Raw genomic sequence first — 14,945 nt, 5'->3', positions numbered from 1 at the left:
CGTAGGAAGGGCTGTAGGCCCCTTCCGATCGGGCGGCCGTCCTCCCACGGGACTCACCCGAGAAAGTGTCTTCTTCCCTTTGGGACAAATGCTGTGAGAGTTCAATGTTCTCAAACGCATATGATGAAAAATAAATAAAACCATGGCAGTAAATTTCTGTTTTCTTTGAAGCCAGGCTTAACATGAGTGGAAGCATTGTACTCAGAGAAAAAAGTCTGTTACAGTCCAGTACCCCCCAGGCCCCTGCAACAGGTTTGACAGCAGGCTCTATAGAGCCGGCGGCTTCCGGTTCAGTGACCGTGAATGCCTCCAGTCAATATCACTCCCGGACCTGACTGCTGAGCACAGCACAAAGAACACAGGAATTTTATCCAAGAAGCTGCCGCTCAGACTCCGTGAATATGCACGATAATTAGGGCCTGCTTTCTCCGCAGCCGATGACCGAATTCAATATTCTAGTTATTAGAAATCCTGCAAAACAGAAATAAGTGTGATGCCGTTTGGGTAGACTTAGTGCCGTGTTCACTTCTTAATGCAAAGGAAAGTGTGCCCCGGTTGGTCTGAATTTAAGTGGCTAGCCCGTGAGAGTTTCTGTAGTTGAGGAGCTGAAACCCATACCTGTTTTCATACTTACACAAGGAACCGTGGCTATAGGTGGCCTAACGTTCTTGAAAATTAGGCGGGCTTTACATTTTTTTCAGTGAAGCATGAGAAATGATAACCAAACAGTAAGAGTTATGTTCTTTTTTTGAACTGGACAGGATATGCAATGAAAAATGTTGGGATTAGCAGTAGGAAAGTCTAAAAGTTGGAAATACGGTGCCTGGCATTCACTTGTTAAAAAAGAAAGAAAACTAAAGCAGAAAGAGGGGACAAAGAATGGGACTGGAAAGAAGGTGTTATTTTAGGACAGGGTTGGCAAAGTCTATCTTTCAGGGTTTGCGGCCACGTTCTGTCTGTCTCAGGTACCCAACTCAAGCAGGCCCTGGACTTCTAAAGCCGCCAGAGACAAGAGTAAACCAGGGGCCATCACTGTGTTCCAATAAAACTTTATTCGCAATAACAGGCCATGGGTTTACTAGGCTCACCGGCAATATTCTGCCACACTCCATCGACAGTCCTTACAGATGACCTCGCTGATAAGGAGACGTCAGTGCTGGGAAGTGTTTATAGTGAGGGAGCGAGCCGCAGGGCTCTGAGGGAAGAAAGTGCTGGGCAGACACATGGCTTACGTTTTATGGAGTTCACCGCTGTAATCACTGACTATTAGCTACCCATGTTTTGATCCCTTCTTCTCAAAGGCACCCATGAAGCACTACCCCACAGGTACCAGGGTGACCCCTCACAGTTGACACCAAACTCCTCCCTATGGATGGACGTGGACACTGTCCAATCGTTTGGTCTCACAGATTAAACAGTAGCAAACACCGATGTGTCGCTCGTTTTGCTGACTATTGATAGGTTCCTTAGGTCAGAAGGTTTTTCTTTTTTTTTTTTTTAAGATTTTATGTATTTATTCGATATTTATTGTGATAAGATCACAAGTAGGCAGAGAGGCAGGCAGACAGAGGGGGGAGGCAGGCTCCCTGCGGAGTAGAGATCCCAATTCGGGGCTCGATCCCAGGACCCTGAGATCATGACCTGAGCCAAAGGCAGAGGCTCAACCCAGTGAGTCACCAGGCGCCCCTGTCAGAAAGCTTTTCGTGGCCCTTCACACTGCCATACGTCCCACCTCAGGAATCTGCAGAAGACACGGACTGCTGGTAACACGGAGAACTTCCTGTCCGGTGTTGTTACGGTGGTTTGTGCCCACTCAGGATGCGCAAGCCAGCAAAAGGTGCAGCGCTGACTTTCACAAGCACAAGATAAAAGTCAAGTGTAAGGGGGGTAATGGCTGGGGCATGACTTACTCCCAAGCTGTGTAAATGCTGTGCATCAAGGCCTCCGTATCTTTAGAACGAGGCTGGGTCGTGACAACTCCGTCACAGCACTTCTCTAAGTTTAACACAAGATAATTATGTCAAAACTCTCTAAAATTGTGCCTCGCCCATGGTTAAATACTCACAAATGTCACAGGAAAGCTGTGGTCGGTATATATTTTCTCACATTGTGCTGTCTATTCATGTCTTTTTCCCCCCTAATCTCAATTTTGAAATTTTGCTCTTTTTTTTAGGGTTTCCATGGAATATTGCTAATTTCATTAACTTTATTTCCACAGGAAGGTCCTGGGAACCAGTAATAAATGTCATAGAAGTTAACTCTGGCCTTTTACAACCAGTAACTGATTAAATATCAGGGCATCCGACATCACGAGAGGTCCTAGAGTATAACCGTATTAACTTATTCAGGTTTTGACTTGGAGTTCTAAGTGTGCTAGACTTGTTGGCATAAAGGTGACAGGCTCTGACCGCAGTAAACAAACAAAAACAAAGGACAGGTGTTGGCTGTGGTCACGCAGGGTCTTAAAAGAAACAGCCCCTTAATCATTCCTGAAAATACTACTGATTTAGGAGCCCTTATGCATAAGGTGTGGATTTGGCCCAGCAAATGCAAAAAACCCCACACAGATGGTCTTTGTACTCAAGAAATGCAATTATACATCTTTTGAATTCTTCTTCTTTTTTTTTTGGCAGTGGGGGAGGGAAGAGGGGGGCATGGACTGTTAGACTCTATTAGCTCTAGTCATTTGATGGGATCTGTCACTACCCTTTACCAGTCCTAATAAGGGTTATGGTAGAGCACTGAGGGGGAAAAGGGCCTTTCCTTTGTTGATTTTAAATGGTTCTCTTCAAATCGTCCAAACTGGGTAGGCCCCAGATACAAATACAAGGTTTTGTTCAATCTCTGTACTTTACTGAAAGGAATGAAAAGAAGGAAACCACTATTCTGTGTCAGGGCCCGTCGCAAAGTTTTAAGTAGGCAGCTAGACTGCAGGTTGCTTTTGAATAATACTGCATGAGCTCCAGACAGGTACGGTACCTGGTACAGCACGGAAGGTGCTAAATTCGGGGAGGGACAGAGGGAAGAAATGAGGGAAGGAAATGGAACGGCAGAACGGGCCAGCTACTTAGCCCTCCTTTGTCTAAGCTTTTACCGTAATGACATGTCTTTTCTTGGGCCTTTTCTCCCTGGAAAGAAATTTATTTATTCATGTCCATACTTGCTACTCATCTTCCTGCTTTCACCCCTAAGAGGCTGTCATAATCTTGGGACAAAGCCTTATTTCCAGTGCCCTTGATTTCGCTGCTAACATGAGTGCCTGCTGGGCCTGGCGTCCTCTCCCAGGGGCCAGGCTGTGGACCACTTTCAGTAGGAAGACCACCTCTTCTTAGTTAGATGGGATCATTCCAGGGACTCAGGCGGCTCCGGAAAGAGCCACATTGACTCAAGCAAGAGAATAAGGAGCCGTTGAATAAGACCAAACAGGAACTCTCACTTCCCCAAGAGAGAAAAGGTGAAGCTGGTTTTCTGGGACCAGTGAGTGAAGTGAATGGGGAAGGGGCACAGCCCCGTTCGCACCCCCAGCTCCAGACACTGGCTGCTCTCATCTCTGTAGGCAAGAAGGTCTGTGGGGCTAGAACGATCCTAACGGATTAGGAACTAAGGTTCCTGCTCTGGGAAATGAGTTGCGGAGTTCAGTAGGAAGGAAATGGATGGTCCGAAATTCAATTCATAGGGACCCATAAGTGAGAAAACTCTGGCTCACAAAAGTTGTAAGGACAAGATAGGCATTTCTTCCAAGAGAAAATCCAGAATAAATGCCGAAAGTAAAGTTTTATCATTTGGGTTTCTAGGGACACTCTATGTCCAGTTTTTTAAAAGGGAGCATCATTCAACAATTTTGGACACTAAAAATTTGAAAAAAAAAAAAAAAAAAAAAAAAAGCCCACACCCAAGAATGGTACTTCCTTCATGAGGACAGACATATAGTCCCTTGGACCTATAACTGTTCTTTGAGGGAAGGGAGCATAATATGGCAGTCGCCAAAATTTCCATGTGAGATTTGAAAATAAGCAGTAACTTTTAGCCTCAAGAGCATCGCGCACCCCACAGAACATAGTAATGCCTCCTGGAATTGTGCAGGGCTGCGGGCCTGAGGAGAACCACGCAAGGCATGGGATATGAAGAAGACCGGAAAGGAAGAATCTACTCCATTCCGGATACACATTCAGCTTCTGTCGTGAATGTTCCAGAAAAAATCTCAATCATCTCATAAAATATTCTCACTGATATTTTTCCAAAACACTGCCCTTTTCCATATGATCTAAAAGAGTGAGAACACATTCTCATTTATCGTTTGGGCAGAAGTCCTGGTGAAGTCGGTGGAGAGGAACTTTCAGGAGAAAAGGGGACATTCCCCACCTCCAGGGTTTCTTCATTGCCAAACTACTTGAATTAAATGAATATAATGCAGGAATCCTACATTTTCAAGGACAACCTTTCCCTGACAACTCAGGGAAAGAAGATGCTTACATTCCTCCGTCCCATCTGTAAGCCCGTGAATCTAAAGTCATGATTTTGGCAAACACAGGAAATATTGAGAAATTCTGCTATTATTTCCAGGCGAATTTAGACAATGTGAGTTTCTATCCTCTGTCTACACTGCCTGACCGTAGACCCTGGGATAACGCCCCCAGAGAGAGGCAGGGTAAGCTAAAGACACTGCTTTTCACAAGCTGGCTTCTTTAACACAAACGGACGCGTTTCCGTACATATTTATAAGGCTTGGTGGTTATTATTAGGCTGTAATTGTAGTTGTTCTAACACCTAATAAGCCATGGTTGAAAAAACAAAGGCAGGTTAATTTGTGATTTCCTCTACTCATTCAGAGGCAAATTAAGTGTCAAACAGCTAATACGGAACATATTTCATTTTATGAGATTTTAATTTAATTCTGCACCATATCGTTGATGCCTTAATATAGGGTGGTTTATCTAAAAAGAGGAGCAATTTATAAACCTCTTTCAATAGAATCTTTAATGATAGGATATGATAGCATAATTATCACAGCGCCTGCCATCCTTCCAAACAGAGATCTCCCGGTACTTCCATCATCAACACAAATCCTGTTTGCAAGAGACTTATAATTTCATTTTTAAAAGCTGGCACCAGAAGGACAATTATGTGTACAAAATAATGAGAATATCCCCAAATTTTGTCTTGGTATAATTAAAAATGTTTATTCTACAAACTCTGTAAGCGCACTTGATCTCATTTTCTAGGAGACAATTACAGAGAGAGCATTTTGGAAACTGAGTTCCAAAACCCTAACCCTAAAGCCCTTTTACTTTTCCAGGATACTGCTTCACCCCTCAGCAAAGGTGTCTAGGTTTCAGCAACAAAGCCAACCTTGCCCAGATGACCCTCCGCTCTTAAAATGATCACAGGCATCTGAGGGGTTCGTGGTCGAGCGAGGTAAGTGTTTCCCAGGCCCCCGCTGCCTCGAATGCTAACTCCCAGCATTTGCTTAGAGCTCTGTGCTCTGACTTCATTGAACTCCTCCTGCAATTTGGAGAGTCTGGGAAGGCAGAAAACCACCTTTGCAGGGGATGAAACCGATCCACGCAAAGGTATGTTACCATGTTTCCCGGAACAGGCGAGTGTAAGTAAAGCAAGCATGGGGGGACTGGAACTGTCCTGCTCATCCCGTGTCCCAGATGGACAACCTTTTACAAAGTGCCTGGCCAAGGGCTGGGCACACTGCCTGCCAAACAAGCAGGGGCAGTGACCAGTGGACAATAAACTACCAGGAAAGGGGACAGGTGCCACAGGGAAGCACACGTCGGGCGCTCTGAGGAACAGCCTGGTGGACTGCAGCGCAGGTGACATCTGATTTAGGCCTTAAGGATGAGGAGTTGAAGTGGGCGTTGGCCATGCAGCAAGGGAGGGCCACCGAGGGCGACAGGGAGAGAATGTTCTGTTATAAAGACACACGGGAGAGATGTGCCCTGGCCTCCCAGAGCCAAGCACACAGGCTTGGGGTCCCCATCCAGAACCCTGCCAGGACAAGCCGCCCTGGGCGGCCACAGACCCACCTTCTCACTACGCTCTGCCTGCGGCAATGATGCTCCGTCCCAGAAGCCTCCAGGACACTCCTGAGGGCCTCGGGATGGTCCTGTAGCCTGACATTATGAATTCTGATAACTATCCATTTAGGCAGCTAGAGAGCCATTTAGTCAATTCTGTGAAAGTATCCGAAGGCGTGGCCGGAAAAGCAGGAAGTCCTAAAACCTATAAAAATCCCAGCTCAGCAGTCACACCTGAAACGCAACCTCCAACCCAAGGGATTTCCAAAGTTGACCGACCTCATCTTGTGAGCCAATACTGAAGGCGCAGCAGACAGGACCCAGAATACAATGTGTGGCTAGACGAGGGCTTGTTATTATTGTATTCTGCCCAAGAACCAAGACTTGGGATTTTAATTGGTTAAATTCGTATTTGAATTTAATTACAAGGCAAACTATAATAAGCCCATAGAAACAAGTTCATTGCATCATATAAACTCTTTTTTTTTGAAGTTTGAAACAAGTTCATTGCATCACATAAACTTTTTTTTTTTTGAAGTTTCTCTATAACAGGATTTTTGAAAGTGTAAAGAATTCTGAAATTCCACAGAAAATCTGATTTAAATTACCAGAGCACAGAGACTGGCGACTGGGAGGAATCAGCCACGTGCATCTCCAAGGCTGGTCTGGCCCTTGCTGGCTCTGTACCATGGGGCAGAGGCTCGTCGAGGATCTTAGTGGGCCCAGCTGTCCCGCAAAGCCTCCATTCCACAGGCCGAATTACACGGCGGGTTTCTGCCTGAATTTGGAACGCCCTTCCTTTTTATATTGGGGCTTTTAATTGGCCTCACGGTTTCATCTGAGTATATTTTTATCAGGCCTCAGAACCCTGTAAACACTTACTTGGGTTCCGCGAAAAGTCAAAGACTAAGTCACAAGTTTCTGTAGTCTCTCTCTATAAATACCCACTTCTCCTTTAATGCTCGTGCAAGTCTGCAACACAGATTTATGACTTACCTCCAGGCAAATCTGCTCTGAAATTACAATTCAATAATGGGGGATAGATCCAAAAAACTGTTGGTAAAATATTATATGTGTACTTGGGCATGTAGTTATGGCTGTTAATATCAATTAATTCTGTTCACAGAGGAGGACTTGTTTTAAAACAACTTCATTTTTCTTTGGCATATACGTAATTACACAGCTTAACTAATGGCCACGGAGATGCAATCCACCATCTAAATAACCAGCATTATTCTTCAAGTATTATTTGTGCGTCCCTAACGTCACTGTCTCAGAATGAAGGGTGATTACCAGATCCGACTACATGTATACATCAAGGCCGTTAGGAAGGGGCGGCCCCTCCCAGACGCTGGGTCCAGTAATCACAGTTCCAGACGGTTCTCCGGACATGACGACGAGAGAATGCCATCTTGGGGCGGAAGTCCACTACTCGTTTCACCCCTCCCAGCCTGGGTGAGATGATATTCGTTTCCACACAACCCTCTGCTTTCTTTTCTAACATACGTGACCACCGTCCCTCTCTCCCTTTATCTTTGTGTAAATCACATGCTCGATCACGGGTGCCGTTCTGTTTGGGAGACATTTCCATCAGTCAAGTCCCTTTCTCTGTACACTCGGCGGGGGCCCTGAAAATTCCCCATAAAAATTTCATGACAATTCGCTGTGATCACCGGGGCAGGAAGGACTTCCGGGCGACCGGTCATGAAGGCATGAAGCCCTCGGACCCCATCTCCCCCAGATACATATTCTGAGGGGTAACTTTCCACCAGACCTCGATTTTTTAATTTCGTATTTACAGCCCACAGAACACACGTCAGCAGAACACGGAGTGGATCCGTGCCAGCCACCTAGGGTGACAGGCATGACTTCAGGAAACCACGGGGCTCTGCCCCAGTGAGCCCGAGAACAGACAGGCTTGCCGTATTTCAAAAGTAAATCTTAGAGTCCTACGGCATCTTCAAAGCCCAGGAGCCACACTGTTAACAGAACGTCGTGAGACAGGAGGAGCCTGTGCTCTGTTCTGCTTCGTTAAAGGGCGAGGTTTTACTACTTACACATGTAGCGGAGGAATCGGGGACGGGTCGTAATGGTAGCGCCCCTCGTGATGTCTCGCGTCGATCGGTACGGGAGGGTGGAACGCAGGAAAGAGATGAGAAGGGTCTGAAACAGAAAGAAAATCCAGCATGCATGAAAGGAATGCCCTGAAACAGAATCCCAACCCAGGCCCCGCACCGCTCTACTGCCTTTGCCACGTAGGCCGCGTCCACGTTCAAGAATCTTCCAAGTTCATTAGCAGGCCACGGGGGACCCCAGAAGTAAGACCAAGCACCTCGTACCTGCGCCCGAGGATGTGGGGATGAAGAATGCAGCGACGACCCACATGGAAAAGCGAGCAAGGGGGGTAAGGCGTGTCCCACCCTGAAGGACGGGCTGAACGGAGCCACAAAAGCAAAAGGAACAGATTTCAAGAGACATAGTTCCTTTCGTAATTGTACTGACATGTGAAATTTAGACAAAGACGTAACACAAATACGAATTTTGTTTCTTTCATATCCATGATGCTTTCTAAAGGAAGGAGCCTTTTCTAAAGTCCTTGCTGGAATCCATGAGTCTATGTACACATGTGTATGCACTCCCATATATGGGTATGGTACACACATACACACACCCATACACACACATGCACACATGCAACCACAATTTTAACATTTAAACACACACACCCCTCCTTCCTGTCCTGGGTCAGGCCTCCACAGTCCTGACACAAGGACGAGGGCAGCAAATCTACAGGCTGGCCAGAGAAATGGGCTAACCCAGCTGGAAGAGGTTGGCGGACCCTCTCACACTGACAGGGGGAGGCTGAGAGCAAAGCAAGCCCCGCAGCCCTGACATTCACCTTGAACCCAGACCGGCCTCCTTCCTGTCCAGCTCAGGCTGGTTTTAGTGTTTCCTGGGTCCTGAAACGCAGCTCCTTGACTCCCAGTGATTATAATACCTTAAGCAGAAGGTCTCTGACAAATCCGACCATCAATTTATTTATTTATTTATTTCTAAATAGTAATTGACTGCAGACACTGAAGAGAATTTTGCCCTATTGTATCATGAGAAGCTTGGCTGCTCCTAAATCTTCCCTCCAAGTTTTCCAAGAAGCAAAGTGACAGAGCGAAGGTGTGTGTCCAGGGCCATGGGCCTTGCGTCACAGCACGTATGCCGAGGTCTCTCTTCAAATATTACCTTCCACACGTGCACGAAACTATCCTCCTGCTATTGCCTGAAAACAGTCCTAGGGATTGATGTACACAGCAAAGGGGCCTCAGGAGGGATTCCAGCATTTTCTGAAGGTCTGAAGGTTTCGTCTAGACCCGAGAACAGGCTCTGAGTTGTGTCTGCAAGAAGTGACACGGAAACTCTGGGTGGGGGGTGAGGGGCTGTGCCAAACACGGACCAGGTGTGACCCACCCCCCGCACCATGTCTAAGTGGGGTGTGTGTGTGTGTGTGTGTGTGTGATGGATTCAGGTGTTTTTCCTTTTCCTCCCTATACATTTCTCTTTCTCCTAAGTTTTCTTCAGCAAGCATCTTTGAGAATGTCAACACAACCACCTTTTTTTAAAAACTGGGAAATCTTACTTCCCTTGTCTGAACTTTGCCCTTGCTACCTCCCTCTGAGAAGCAACCAGTAAGGTTATGAGGAGAAAAAAATAAAATAAGAGCAAAAAACTACTGACACAGTGTTGACAGAACAAAGGCATTGCCTGAAGCTACGGTCCCACCGGATGTGGAACCTTTCTTGGAAAACCACCCCCCCGGACTGGGAGAGGAATGTTGTAACGCCAAGGCTTCCTGACAATCTAGGGCTTATTGTAGGATAAAGGAGGGAGGGAGTGGCCAACAGGAAGGCGAGGAATCATCGTGGGGCCATGCTACTGTCACTGTGAGTTCACCAAGAACAGCCCTGCTGGAAACTGAATGGGTGAGGGTGTGACGTCCAAACACGTCACACCTTGCCACACTACCCACCGTATAAATTCCACACACCAAAAAATCAATTCTATTTTAAGCGCACCGCTTAGGACTTAATATTAAAGAATGTTGGAGTTGCACGTCCGTAATGCAAATTTGATGGCTGGTGTGCTAAGTTTGAGAGTTGATCCGGCCCTGCTGTCAAATTCAGTCCAGGAGCCTCGCCATCAGTCATCACGGGAAGCCAAAATGTCCAATTTCACTCAACCATCTTCGATGAAGATTATTCTTCCCTCTTAAAACAACCTACAATTGAATGGAGTCTGACACACATTCAGTAAATAGTTCCTGATTTCAAACTTTGAACTGGGACTCAATGCATCGGGTTTGAGTCCAGGGTGAGGAAGATGGCCACCAGACGTGGGGGTGGCCCTTTCAGTGGTCGCCACTCAGGTCAACATGCTTGCCCCCCATGGACTTCAAACTTAGCTCCTGTCCTCTACTCTTGGAAATCAGAGAAATAAGGTTACAAGCATTGCGTTTCAGTCAAGAATTCATAAAGTCTGACCTGCCTCCTAAGTGTTTCTCTGACACCTTTTCCAGGACCGTTTTGAAGGACGTTGTGACAAGTACATCAGAGTTGGAAGATCTTTTCACATCTTCCCTTCTTGGCTCTTGGCTGTGGTCTGTGTGATTAAATTCTCTTCACCAGGTAAGTGGGTGTCAACCGTATCTGATTTTCTCTACGTGGGTTCAACGATGAATTACGACAAGGCACAAATCCACATTTTTCATATACACAGGGCTCAAAATGTGTGAATTTATTCCATGTTCAGGATCTGCCTCCTCCCATCCAGGAAGTAACACCCCTTCTTACTGAGTTTTGATGATGAAATTGTGCTGATTATCTGCACACAGGTGAAGACCAACCTGTTGATTCTATCAAATCAAGAGTGTACCCAAGCAGCATAAAATCTCCTCCCCCCAAAAACCTGGAGGGCTGCTGTGAACATTTAAAAGGCACCACCATGCATAAACAATGACTCTTGAAACACTGAAAAAATAGTAATAAAATTTTTTAAAAAGTCATTTAAAAAAAATGCACCACCGACTTTTCATTTTTTAACAAGAAGGTATTTTAACAAGACTTTATTTCACTCTTATTCTCACCCTCTCTTCTTTCAGAATGAAAGAGAAAATGACCAAGGACGGCAAAACCACTTGAGAGGAAAAGGGAAGACACAATTATTGGGACATTCGTAGTCCTTCCTCGCTGTTGAGTCTGGAGTCCTGTGAGCTTAAGAGTTCATTCTGACTGAGAGTATGTGCTTATTTATGTCCTAAGGAAATCTGCGGATTCTGCAGTCTGGAATTAGGATAAATAAAGAACAAAAATTAATGGGACTGAGGGGCGCCTGAGTGACTCAGTTGGTTAAGCGTCTGCCTTGGCTCAGGTCATGATCCCGGGGATCAAGCCCCGCATCGGGCTCCCTGCTGAGCGGGGAGCCTGCTTCTTCCTCTCCCACTCCCCCTGCTTGGGCTCCCTCTCTCGCTGTGTCTTTATCTGCCAAATAAATAAATAAAATCTTAAAAATAATTAATGGGATTGATCGGATTTGAACACATGCATCCAGTCTTCATTTAAGCATTTTACTGTTTCTATTGGCTTCCCTCTTGACGTAGCCTAAAATAAGTTCTCTTGGACTCACGGCATCTATGCAAATAGCTATTCCTGGTGCACCCATGGTCAGTGGAGACCACAGCTCTGGAGGTACCTTCCAGGAAAAAACGCCTTGCAACAACCCTCCTCCAATTCGAGACATGCCTGAGCTTGGTGTAACAGTATAAAGAAGAAAAAAAAAAAAAAAAGAGTATGATCCTGTCCATCCCATCTGCAGCATCGTGTGGCACAAACCCTCACACATTTCTCGGACCTGAGACAAGTTCCCAAATCCTCCAACACTGGGTGCTTCCGTTTTGCACCTCGGCCTGTCACTTGTATGGGGACGATCGACAGCGTATCCCAACACGGGCCCAAGAAGACGTCCAAGAAAACCCATGCGACAGGAACAGACCCGTGTCGCCAGCAGCCACCAGAATTATCCTCCTCGCAGGTGACTGCACATGAGCAGCAGTGGGGTTGTGCGGTAAGATCCCCACTCCGCAGCCCTCTCCCGCTCGGGCCCTTGACAAAACACCACATGATGGCTTTTCCGAAGCCAGGCGAAAACTGCTGAAGCAGAAGGAAGTGCCACCAAACCTGGCTACCTCCTATTTATCATACAATTTCCTGACTGATGGGTCCACAAACCAGCTGCTAAGTGCTGTGTACTCTACTGTCAGCAAACTAACGGGCTAAATGGAAGACAGGGAGAATAATGTGCAGAACCGGGGGAATCAATTTTACTGAGGGAATTAAAATTCTACCAGGTTGGGGGCGGGGGCGGGGGGGAGGCTGAAGGGCCCCGGTAAGCAGTCAACTGTACATGCTTATGGTTGCAAAGATGATTTATTGCATACTCGCAAGAGGCTTGACTATTAGACCAAACTCCTCTTATGTGAAACCGAGATTTGAGGAGGGTGTATTATCCGAGTCTTCCGTGGAACAGTCTTTAAACCCCATAAATATGTAATTGGCTTGACACGTGTTTAAATTGAAATGCATAGTAAAAATATTTGCGCTGGGTGTAGTTGTCAGTATTCGATTTCATGCTGGCTGTCATCAGGCTCCACATGAAGGGTCTCATTAGGAATGAGAGGCATTGATTTCTAGGTCTCTTCCCAGCAGCCCGGGTTGATCACGAAACCTGTAGCCAGAGAAGGACACTTGGAGATTTACGTTCGGTTGCGTCTTTCTCCCAAGAAATGGTTTTGGTATCCTCGGGCTAGAAGATCCCTTCGATGTCGCTCTGGAAAATTGTCTTTTAAGGTAGGAAATTTCCACATAAACATTGCAGATTCAAAAAGAGAGATCAAAGTTGGCTCACGTCGTGCCCTAAAGGGGTCTAATTCACAGAGGGTACCTGAGGGGCCAAAAATACCCAGGAAACCGCATAGGCACAGAGCCCCCAAGAGCCCACTGCCCAGGTTCTCCGGGCTTATTTAAATACTGAAGTCGTCTGCGCACTCACTTTAGAACTTACTGGAGACCAGAACTAGAGATTATTTTTCCTGTCACAAATTCACTCAATCGCCTGTCATCAGCAGGATTATTAAAATCCCACGTGCCCAACAGCCACTGTGCCCAAACCAAGATAATCACCGGGTGACTGCTGCATGAGAGGTCTCAAGCTGGAGAAAGGGAGAGAGAGAGACCCTTTCCCCCTTCAGGGAGATGGTGAGGGTCACCAGGGTCTTATCTCTCCTTCTTCCACCCTGGGCATCTCTAGTCTTCACCTCGGTGCATGCAAGACCTTCGCCAGGGCTCAGTGGCCTGAGGGAGACATCACCCAGTGGACTGACTCGAACACCCATCAGACTCACCCCACGGCGCATGAGGTATCTTCTTCGTGGTCTCACACACACGTGGCCCACAACTGGAAACATCGCCAGTGTTATTCACGTTTATAAGACCCTCTGTAGCGTGGTGCAAGTTTTTAGAAACTGGTTCTAATATACTCCAGAAATCTATAGATGTCTTGCTCTTAAAAAACAAACAAAGATCAATTATTTTGTTACTTTCTACCATGGCGGGAGCCTTACTTGGAAAGAATATGCTATGGGAGGAATCTGCGAACTATTGCCCGTGGGGGCCACTGTTTGTAAATAAAGTTTTATTAAGAGACATATGTGTTCTTCTGCTTACTAACTGCTTATGTCTGCTTCCACAGTACAGCGACAGAGGTGACTAGTTATGACAGAGAACACACAGCCCACAGAGTCTGACATATTTACTGCCTGGCCTTTTACAGAAAACCGTTTGAGGAACCCTGCATGTCCTAGAGCACCACAATAAAGTAATTTTCTGAAATTCTTACCTTTCAGAAAAAAACGCCCACAGATTTTTTTCTTTCCTATCCACGTAGTTTTTGAGTGATAGCACAATATACGAAGTACATAATACAAATCTGTGTCACTGAAAAATATCTTTGGAGAAGTGTCCATACTAATAATCATTCTGAAAAGAGATACTTATCCTTTATCCTGTGACTTTAGTAAAACCCATCCTAAACAGATTCTAAGATAGGCATGTTGATAGATGAAGTTGCCTATAAATTTAGCAAATATTGGCAGTAGTCATTTAACACTTGTAAATTTAAGTTTCTTTATAAATTAAGTAAAATAGACACAAAGTTTCATAGAAAGCTAATTCTTTTTTTAAAGATTTTATTTATTTATTTGAGAGAGAGCACAAGCGGGGGGCAGGGGGGTAGAGGGAGAGGGACAAGCAGACTCTGAGCAGGGAGGCTGATGTGGGGCTCGATCCCAGGACCTGGAGATCATGACCTGAGCCAAAGGCAGACACTTAACCCACTGAGCACCCAGGTGCCCCCACAGAAAGCTAATTAACAAAATAACTCTGCTCTTTCTAAACCCCAGACAACTTTATTTCTGGCAACTATCCAACATTCCCGAACCCCTATGTGTAAATTTCTGTGGGCATTCCCCACTACTCAAACAGCTATCTTTCTATCATTTCTTCCATGCAAGCACATAGGCATATTTATTAATTAGTATTTTAGACCTAAATGTAACCCAGCACTATAGTCTGGTCAGACTATGACCCATGTTCCTTAACAAACATAATTATGCATTTCCACAGGAAAATGACAACTAGCCCTCTGCCGTTACCACCTGGAATGTGTCATGGGTAGTGAACAAATAACTGATCTCTCCCCTTTTTGGTTCCTTCTAACTTCCTTCATCAGCTAGCCTTTGCACACTTCTCTCAGCTAAAAATCTCATCTCCTATATCCTCAATGGTGGAAAAGACCACATCTACCTATGGGCCAACC

The 14,945-nt window shown here is 45.7% G+C and overlaps 1 protein-coding gene across 1 annotated transcript in view; it reads right to left on the bottom strand.

Annotated features, from left to right (window-relative positions):
• GLI3 (GLI family zinc finger 3) overlaps window positions 1-14,945 on the bottom strand; it is a 265,997-nt gene that overhangs the window by 106,714 nt on the left and 144,338 nt on the right. Inside the window, exon 4 of the mRNA XM_080817953.1 lies at window positions 8,084-8,189. Coding sequence (XP_080674079.1) covers window positions 8,084-8,189 — 106 coding nt within the window. The remainder of the gene's footprint in view (window positions 1-8,083; window positions 8,190-14,945) is intronic.

Source organism: Martes martes (assembly GCF_963455335.1).
Source record: "Martes martes genome assembly, chromosome: 11".
NCBI classification, from domain to species: Eukaryota; Metazoa; Chordata; class Mammalia; order Carnivora; family Mustelidae; genus Martes; species Martes martes.
Note: the sequence above shows the minus strand (reverse complement) of the source record. Positions and strands in the feature narration are given on the sequence as shown.